This window comes from Chionomys nivalis, chromosome 2 (assembly GCF_950005125.1).
Source record: "Chionomys nivalis chromosome 2, mChiNiv1.1, whole genome shotgun sequence".
In the NCBI taxonomy this organism is placed as follows: domain Eukaryota; kingdom Metazoa; phylum Chordata; class Mammalia; order Rodentia; family Cricetidae; genus Chionomys; species Chionomys nivalis.
Genome location: NC_080087.1, coordinates 69257475 through 69267405, shown reverse-complemented (window position 1 = coordinate 69267405; position 9931 = coordinate 69257475). Strand labels below are relative to the sequence as shown.

Below are 9931 nucleotides of genomic sequence, written 5' to 3'. Positions count from 1 at the left end.
GTACAAACTTGTAGCTTGTAAATGTGTGGAGAATAAGTGACCATGGAATGCTTTGACCTATTTAACACATCTGTATCTCCATGGTTCAGGGAAGGTTGAAGAAGAAAGGTGAGGGAATAAGAGTAGTGCTGTCAAATACCATCTCCTGAACACATGTCACATTGTAGAAATGTGCTCATAGTAAGTGTGGTTGCCTGTACAAAACAGGCATAACCCTAGTGGTCAACATGCAAATATTGTTAAATGAGGGGGTCAAGGATCTCTCTCTGTTACATTTCCTGCTACTGTGATAAAATACATAAGTAGGAAGTGGAAGCAGCTTAATGCAGAAAATACTTATATAGCACACAGCTCCAGAGTACAGTTGATTAAGAGATACCAAGTCAACAGAACCTTGAAGCATCCAGAAGCTTTATATCCACATACAAGAAACAGAGAAGGATGAATGATTACATGTTGGTGCTGAGTTCACTTCTTCATTTTATACAAACCAATATCTCCTTGTCCCAAAAATAGTTCCTACTACAGTTAAAATGGGACTTCCCACATCAATCACCTTAATGAAGATAATGCATAAGAAACATATTAAAAGTTCAGGAGCTATGAAGGTCTCTCCAGGCTCTTTATACTCTGTGCTGACTTGATTAAGTCCTCATGCTCACCATCTCCTTCCTGACAGTATCTTAGTTTTATCTCCATTGGTTTTTGCATCTTCAGAGCCCCAAGTACATACTCCAGTTTTCACACAATTAACAATAACAAGGGATGGTAAAAATGAAATGTACAAATTGACCTTAACAAAACAGCTGGGATGCATAAAACATGTGTCCCCTCTTCATGGATCTCAAATATTTCAATAATCAATCGAGGGCTAAACAAATATCTTTTATTGTGAGAATGCAAAGATTTATCAGCATTTGGTGGTGTTCTGCCTCCTCACATAGAAATAGGCAAAGAGAGCAAAGGTGGTCATGTCTGCTATTTTCAATACTCCTTGTTGCTCCCTTCATGGATCTGACTGACCTTGGAATACAGGATTACAAGGTATTTATGCAAAGCATTATACACATCAGTCAGCAAATGTCATAGAGCAGCATTTTAAAAAATAATATTTTTGAAACTGTATGAACAGTGTCCCACTGATAGTTCCTTTAAAACTAGACAGTAACTTTTTATAAATTAACAAAAACATCACAATGAGTGTGGGTAGTAGGATACCTAAGTGAGAGTACGGAATTTGGGGACATCATTTATATTCAGTTATTTTAGCATTTGGGAATCTGAATTGTGTCCATTAATATTTTTGTTGTTGTTATTCTGTCAAATTCCTTGTTCCTAGTATAAAAACATCCACAAAAGCAGATGCTCATAATAGGGAATATGATAATTTATAATACAGTATGACAAGAAACTTGAGAAAGGAGAAGATATACAAAGTTCAGGACCAAACTTCACTAATGGGACAATAAGTTCCCCTCTAAATAGGGAGGGGAGAAAAAGTTCTCAAAGTCCACAGCAAGGTAGAGGATACAAGTCTTAATGTGATGTTGGAAGAGTTTTCCAACTCAACAGTTAGATCCTTTCCTGCATCCAAAACATATTTGATTCCTGGATCTTTTCTCACAAGTGATTCCCAATATTAAACATTGAATTTTCTTATAAAAAAAAAACCAAAAATCCACAAATTTATTTTTCAGATAGTAACAATGCAAGCCTGTGGCCATCTCTCGTCTTCACTTCTAGGATCCAGTCAAGGTCTTCTCCGGCTGTAGCAAGCTTCAAACAGCAAAATCCCAAGTACTGTGAGAATCAAACCAGAAATGCCCATCCGAATGATGTTCTCCACTGTGTGATCTTGAGGCTGTGAGACTGGAGATTATGGACAAACAGGTGAGGACCAACCAAAGCACCAGAATGTAACTGTATTTCCACTCTGAGTAGCTCCCTCTTGTGTATACAATTTGACCTTCTGTATCCATGCCAAACCAAAATTTTCCTTACTCACCTATTGTGGTTTCTGACATGTTTTGTGGTTGACTGGTGGTCTCAGGCACTTCTGAGAAACAAAGGTATTATCAATGTGTGAAGTGCTCAAGAGAACTGTTCTTTTTGCAAAGATGTGTATTACTATTCCTTAGAAATGCATATTATACTCATCACAAAATATAATAAAGAACTGGAACAAACCATTTCTCTGCTATAGTAGGCTTTCTCCTGGGCTTTTGCTTGATTTTTTTCAGCCTGACAATGCTCTGAGTTTAGAACTTGTGGCCAATGAACTTCATTGGAACCAAGTGCATTGTTTTTCAAAAAGCTAAGATGGAAAAATACAGCCTCCCAGTTTAAAATATAAACGCCTTCCTATGATCCAAGTTCTGCTGTAGTATAGAATCCTGGAAGCTAATTCCCCTAGAAATTGGTTTGAACTCATTCACTGGCTGAGAGCCCAAGATGCAGACAATGTCTTGTCATCGGGGTCCCATGAATATGAGTTACACAAAATAATGACAGTCTGAGTTCTCTGCCTGCATTCAAGTCACCCAGTTCCCATGATGCTTCTGTTTAACATCTCATTCTATAATCATCACAGCATTAGTAGTACAAACAATGAGATCACAAGAACTTAAAGATGTGCTCACAATGTCCATGAAGTAGATATGTTCTCATAAGTAGGTAAGCTAAACCATCAAAGAATATGACACTAAAATGGATGTTAAATATATTACTTGTACCCATATCTGGAGAGGTTATGGACTGTAGATTAGAAACCAATACTGCCATGTTCCTAAACCAGTGTGATTTCTGACTTCATTCTAAGTGTTTATCCTTATACCCACAAGTAAGTTTAGCTGTATCCCCTCATCAAAGAAGCATCTGTTTCTACAGATGAAGATGAGTATAAAAATTCACAACTGGTCAAAACAGAAATAAGATGGCTTGGTGTGCCCAGTCCAAATGGGTACTCCTACAACACAAACTGTGTGTATAAAATATAGGGAACATTGAGTAAGAGAGATAGGAAGGTTACAACAGCCAGAGGAACAAGATTACTGCTACACAATAGAGACTTCTAGGCAAGAGAGGGAAGCTACACCCATGAAATTTCAAAAGTATGATTGCTTAAAGAAGACCAAAATATTAACCACCTGGATTCTATAGTCTCTTGTTCCTCTGTATGTCCTGGGGTCAAGTCAAACTAATAAAATCAGATAGCAACTAGTGAACAAAAGGAAGTGGAGACAAACCACATGGTGAATCTGTGAGGTCTTCAGATAAAATCATTTGGAGACAAGGCTAGAAAATGGAAGAATCAAAAGAATCTCAAGCTAGGCTGTAAGATGTGCATTTATGTGTTCGTGTGCTTGTGTGTCTTGTGTATAAGAATAACAGTTAAAAATCAGAGGCCAAATTTAAAAGGGTTTGAAAAACACAGAAAGAGTGAAAGGAAGAATGGAAAAGGTAGAAATGATTTAAATGTAACACTCATATATTAATAAGTTACATTTATATATATTCATATATATACACATAACCATATAAAATTGTAGATTGATTTCTGTAATTATAAATACATGTGAACATAACAAAATAATATTATACTTGTATATGAATAAGTGTATTGTAACCATGCAATTTTAGATTTATTTATTTGAAGGAAAAATTATTTGTGCAGGAATATTTTTAAAACCTGGCTGCAAATGGAGATAAATATATTAAACAGCATAAATAGAAAATAGATAAATACCATGTTTTCTCTCCAATGAGTATCTGGATTTACAGGTATATAAAATCATATATAATGCATATAATATACAACTATCATATACATATGTATCCATCTATTACATGGTTATATGGAGATCATTGAGCTGATCCGTGAATAGCAGAAGGAACACTAGAGCTACAGAAAGATCACCTGTCTTCTAGGCAACTCATGTTTCACTCTCAGTTCCTCTTTCAGTTTCATTATCTTGGGTCCTATTGCCTTCGTGCTTTGTGTCAATGGGATTTTCAGAGTTCCAGATCCCTAGGTATTTTGTCAGATGAACTATCTTTCAGTACACAAGCTGGGCTTCCTCACCTGAGACCAGGAGCTCCAGAGGATCACTGGGTTCTGACCACACCTGGGGTTTACTCAAGTAATAGCCATAGCATCTGAATGTCCTCCTATGTCCGGAGGTCAGAGGACCCACAGAGAACAGTGCCCGGAAATTGTTTTTAGAGTATATGTACTGTGAGTCTAGGGTCCAAGAGATTTTCTGTTGTTCTTCCTTAGTCAGAGAAAACCCATCATATCCAAGCTGTGAGATGCACTCGAGAGTTACATTTCCTCCAAATCTCACCACTGGGCTGGACAGGGCTGATAGACTGGGTTTTCTGTAGAATCCTAGAGAAGAAGATAGCATCCTGTTAAAAGAACCAGCACCTTAGGATTTACCCTCCAGAATTGGGACTTTTCAAGCAAAGGAAAGATACTCTTCTGAGGACAGAACCTTGGAATGGAGAAACTGGGTTTTCACTTACCTGTCACCATCAAGTCCAGAAAGTCACTGCGCTCTGACCAGCCAGTGTGGGTCCTATAGTAACAGCGATATCTCCCAGCATGGTTCTCATGAAAGGACGGGAAGAAGAACTCGGCCTTGTTCCCATGCTCCAGAGGGCTCTGTCGTTGCCAGGGATCTGGACTGCCCTCTTTATAGAGATAATATTCCTGGGCGCTAGAGGTTCCCTCACATGAAATGGTCAATTGCATGCCCCTGGTCATCACGGAGCCTGGCTGAGCTCTGAGTGTGGGTTTGTCCATACTTTCTGCAAAGAAATCAGCAGCTTGGTCACAGGGCATAGGCACCCTAATCTCATCTCTCAGTCCCAAAAACCTCTGAGTAGTTCACATCTGTAGTTCTTTATCATCCCCCCTCCCCCGCAATCCCTGGTCAAGGATTTGCTCCTGATCTACAGGAGAGGCGTCATTAGCCACACTCACCTGCTGGTACATATGTCATGGGGATCAGGCTCAGCCCTGAAAGAGAATTTTCTGTGTGACCTTTGCCCCTCAAATCAGAGAAGATCCTCCCCTGTCCAGAAGTTCCTGCACCCCTAGGGTTTCCTGATGAATCAGGGTCTAGCTTTGAGGCATGTTCACCACCACCACCAGATCACAGTATCCCTGTCCAGTATTGATATCTCACCAAGGTAGAGCAGGGCAGTGAAGGCAATAGTCATGGCATCTCCTTCCTGTGGCTACACAACTGTGCTTAGCAGCAGGGCCGGAGTGTCTGGCCATATGGACAAGCAATACAAGGTGTGGCCTATGGAATCCAGTACTCCCCATCACATGATGGCCATTTCTTCAGCACCACAGGAAAAGGAAGTATCTTCCCATGCAACTGGCTTTCATTTCCCCAGTACTATGCCTTGTGTTGGTTTCAGGCTCTCTAGTACTTTTTTATAGAGATGATATCTACCCCAACTTCACTGAGGACAAGAACTGTCATTGACCATGCCAGAGGAGCAGCAAGTTGCAATTGAAGTTCAGATGTCAGCCCACCAGAAGGGAATCCTCTGATGTGCCCATCTCATTTAGGCAAGGCCACGGGACTGCAGACCCCAGAATTCTCTGCTGTGCCTTTACATGTTTGCTGCAGTTCTCTGTCTCTCTGGTATCTAGCATGGTGTGAGTGGACATGGAGAGATCTCCACTGCGTGTAATACAGTGTGTCATTGTTTGAAATCACAAGCATGTTTCACCATGGATAACTTGAGCTTACTTTGAATGCCTCATGTCCCTTGTCTCTAAACAATTTTATCTGAAGTCATGCTGATTCACCATGTGGTTTGTCTCCACTTCCTGTTGTCTGCTTGTTGCTATGGGATCTATAATACTAGTATGAGAGGTGGAGCAGACGACGATGTCAAGGTGTGAGAGCAAAGACAACCCTTTAAGGACAATTTTTAAGCATCTGGGTGGTATAGGAGAGGTTCTAAGGACAGGCTGTCTGTTGTTTATCTTTCTTTTTTTCAGGAATTCTAAGGCAAGTGAAGTCTTGACTCATCCCATTTTAGAGACAAATGCAGACATAGAACAATTGCAGTAATTCAGATACCACCCATTTGGCACAAACAAGGTAGAATATGCTAGTGCTTAGAAGAAACTTCCTTAAGCGAATGTTGAAAGGTAGGGAAATAGAGTTTTCTGTGTAGGGTTAATATATTTCCCTTTTCCCCAAGCCTTGGAAACCAACTCTAGTTGTAAAATGGCATTATAATATAGAGCACAGTAATTGATCATTTCTCCTGGAGCCCAAAACATAAAGAAGCATGGCTTGGTTATAATAATGCTTCAATTTAGTTTCATAGGGTTTTAAAGATCATCACAACCCTTTTTCAGAACATCCATGAGGACATTTTGACTAAAGTAGAGCTCATTTTATCTATTCTAACAGAACTCTGAAATAAATGAGACACCACAGTACATTAAATAACTAACTATGACTGATCTGAACTGAACTAAACTAAGCTGACTGAGCTGAAAGGCACCATTGAATGAGACAGCATTTGGGTTGTGAAAGAGAACAAAACAGAACAGAAAGTTCTTTCAAAGCAGAGGCCAAACAATCTGTAATCCAGGAACAAAACCATGTAATAGAGCAACTCCATTTTTTTTTTTCAGTGAGAAAGAGCTGGGGAATGCTGGGGAGCCAGGAAAAGGAATACCTCCAATGAAAATCACTTGGGATTCCAGAGTCAAGAGTCCTGGAGTATTCCCATGCCATGCAGAAATTGGAATTCCTCTTTAAACCAATGACTTTTAAAAAGATCATCTAGATCTGGAAATAGTACCAGAACTCATTCTACAGGCCACCGCAAGCATAAATGGACAGAATAGAGAACCATGATGACTTACAATGTAGAATAAATTGCAGTTTTTGGTCTGATTTTCCCCAAAACAAGCATTCTATGTGAGAGAAGAGCAGGGTGAGGTTGATTTTTTTCAGACTGGGCCCCCTTTAGATTCTCTCCTTTAGATGCTGGATGTCTCCAGCTTTGTGAAACATAAATACTTTGGTTAAATGGAGTTGTCCCATAAATCATGGCCTCTTTCTTGGTGTTGACTGTGGCTTTTCAACATCCTCCAATTGGCACATGTGTTGTGCTACTCTCTAAATAAGAGTTAAAGGAGAGGTTGCACCTGTCCCTCAGGGTGATAATTCATTATAAGGATAAATTCCTGGAAATTGATGTACCCATCCAAGTAACGTGATTCAGTGTGTGCATGAGAAATAAAAGAAGGATAATCAATGTGCTGGTTTAAATAATAATGGGCCCCATAGGCTCACATATTTAAATACTTGGTCTTCAATGGGTTGAACTGTTTGAGAAAGATAATGAATTACAGCTTTCTTGGAAGAGGCATGTTACTGGGAGCAGGCTTTGAAATTCCAAAACCTCATGTCATTGCCAGTGTTCTCTTGCAGGTCAAGATGTGAGCTCTCAGTTGTTCCTGCCACCATGCTTTTGCCTTTTAATCCTCTGAAATTAAATGCATACTTCTATAAGCTTCCTTTGCCATAGAGTTTTTTCGTAGAAGTAGAAAAGTAACTAATATAATCAATAAGATGTTTCATATATTTGATATAAGCTTGTGAAAATTTCTCTGTAGCTAGATGAGAAATATCACAGATTATATCACCAAAGAAACAGAGTACTGGGGTCCTTGAATATAGAAATTGCAATAGTCTGGGAAATGAGAGTCTCAATGTTTAACAATAAGAGGGTCAAAGGTAACCCTCAAGTTCCAATGGAACTAGGTAACTACTAAACCTGATGGCAATGGAATAAAAGGATGATGATGAACCCACTGAGGATCTCTGGGTTACTCTGGCAATCACAAGCAAGCAAATTCAATTTCCTATGGAATTGATTCAGGGAAGAGTACTGATTGTTAACTGTTTCTGCAGATAGTCATCCCCTCTGGTTTCACAGCTGTCAATGGAGTGGAAGGCAGAGATGTTACCTTATTCTTCTTTTAGCTTAAAAATATTATTAAACTCTTATTTCCTGATTTCTAATTTGCCTCATTCCCTGTTCCCTTATTACGAAAAATTATTATGACCAAGCTCAGCATCATCTTAAGATCTGGATACTCAATGATCAAACTCTGTCTCCAGAGGGAAATTAAAAACGTCTCTGGCCCTGATATGCATACCATCCTAGCAGGGCATAACTATAAAGTTCAAATTAAACTCTGAGATCCTTAGAAATTCCCTCATAAAGTAATAATATCCCACTAGTAAGCCAGGAAGAAATTATAACTTCCAACTGAACAACTACTAAGACAGGGACTATGGTATTAACCCCATCCTATCAGTTCTGAAACTCACAAGAGAATACTGATTTACTAAAGACTTGAAACAATCCAAGGAAGCTGTGGTTTTTATACTTCCCCTAGTGAAAAATCCACATGCTTCTTTTAGAAAATTTGTTGTTGGAGGGAGAAGTTGAGTGCCACATCTTGAACTTGCAGAGGTCTCTCTGCCTCACAAACATTGGGATTAAAGGTGTGTACCACCACACCCAACTACTCTCTTTTTTATTTTAAGGACTTTAACCTTTAGCCTGCATATATTTTTAAACACACATTAAACCATTTAAAGGTTTCCTTCATCCTTGAATCTATTTCACTGTATATCTCTCTATTTTTCTGACCACATGAGTCTTTAATTTACTAAGGAATATGAATAGGATTAAAGCTGTGGCTTTGATGGCTGGATCCAGCCCATTCCTTACCTTTGTGAGATTCCAGGCTCATGGTGGAGGTACCAGCTGGAGCCATGTTTATTGCCACAGCTCTATGGTGTTTCAAGGTTCCCGCCAGCAAGCAAGCTGCAGCATTCTGCTCACAAACCACATTCAAATGCTCCGTAGTCAGACTGCCTGCCTGAAAGAGTCAGAGTTTGTCCTGGCAGGATGGTCCAGAAAGCTGGCATTTTAAAACAGCACAGCTGAATGGAAATAAGTTATGCAATTTTTAATGGATTCACGGTTGTAATGGAATTAAACAGTTCGCCATTCTGGATAAAAAAAAAAAAACAGCACAGCTTTTTTCCTGCTACGGCTAAAATCCAAAAAGCATGTGGTCAGCTATTTGTCAATACCATTTAATTAAATACCATTTAAGTGTTTTGTGGCAGGACCTCTTTAAAGAGATGCAGGGTTTTGCAGCTAAAGCTGAGTCAGGAAGCCTCTCTTAAATGAGAGCACTTGCTTGTCTCTAACAAGCAGAGCGGACCCGAGAAATTGCTGCTACCAAGACAACATGCTTTACTCTATTCTTCCCCAAGCTTTCTCAGGTACAGTTATCCACGGGGGCACCATTCTGTAACATGGTGGCTTGCTGGTTGGGGTTTCTGTCATTATCATTGGCTTCTCAGTCCACCCTCATGGTCAGCCACATTCAGAGAGTCCAGTTTTATCTCATGCTCATTCAGACCCAGTCCAGCTGGCCTCAGTGAGCTCCCATTAGATCAGTCTCACCATCTCCGTGGGTGGATGCACCCCTCGCAGTCCTGACTTGCTCGCTCATGTTCTCCCTCCTTCTGCTCTTCATCTGGGCCTTGGGACCTCAGTCCAGTGATCCAAGATGAGTCTCTGTCTCTATCTCCATCCATCGCCAGATGAAGGTTCTATGGTGATATGCAAGATATTCATCAGTTTGGCTATGGGACAAAGCCAGTTCAGGCACCCTCTCCTCTGCTGCCCAATGACCTAGCTGGGGACATCCCCTTGGACACCTGGGAACCCCTCTAGATCCAAGTCTCTTGCTAACTCTAAAATGGCTCCCTTAGTTAAGATATCTTCTTCCCTGCTCCCATATCCACCCTTCCTCCATCTCAACTATCCCTTTCCCCCAATCTTCCCCTTCTCCCTTCTC

General features: G+C 40.0%; 1 protein-coding gene across 4 annotated transcripts; it reads right to left on the bottom strand.

Annotated features, from left to right (window-relative positions):
• Positions 1-424: 424 nt before the first annotated feature.
• LOC130869993 (leukocyte immunoglobulin-like receptor subfamily A member 5) lies at positions 425-5273 on the bottom strand. Of its 4 annotated transcripts, none has more exons than XM_057762541.1 (6): positions 5190-5273; positions 4985-5020; positions 4525-4809; positions 4082-4387; positions 2006-2056; positions 425-1869 (listed from the first exon to the last, which is right to left on the bottom strand). In XM_057762541.1, exons 1-6 carry the CDS (start codon positions 5221-5223, stop codon positions 1751-1753), a joined length of 831 nt encoding a protein of 276 aa, XP_057618524.1. In that variant the 5' UTR covers positions 5224-5273; the 3' UTR covers positions 425-1750. The 4 variants fall into 4 exon arrangements, with proteins under 4 accessions (XP_057618524.1, XP_057618525.1, XP_057618527.1 ...); XM_057762542.1 differs by having other exon boundaries at positions 2006-2053; XM_057762544.1 differs by lacking the exon at positions 2006-2056.
• Positions 5274-9931: the final 4658 nt, after the last annotated feature.

Excerpts from the sequence above, each read along its gene's own strand:
- LOC130869993 (XM_057762541.1), bottom strand. The coding sequence starts at position 5,223 with ATGACTATTGCCTTCACTGCCCTGCTCTACCTTG. Across the intron at positions 4,810-4,984 it reads CATGACATATGTACCAGCAG|AAAGTATGGACAAACCCACA; the intron begins GTGAGTGTGGCT and ends ATTTCTTTGCAG. Across the intron at positions 2,057-4,081 it reads TCTGGAGCTCCTGGTCTCAG|AAGTGCCTGAGACCACCAGT; the intron begins GTGAGGAAGCCC and ends TTTGTTTCTCAG.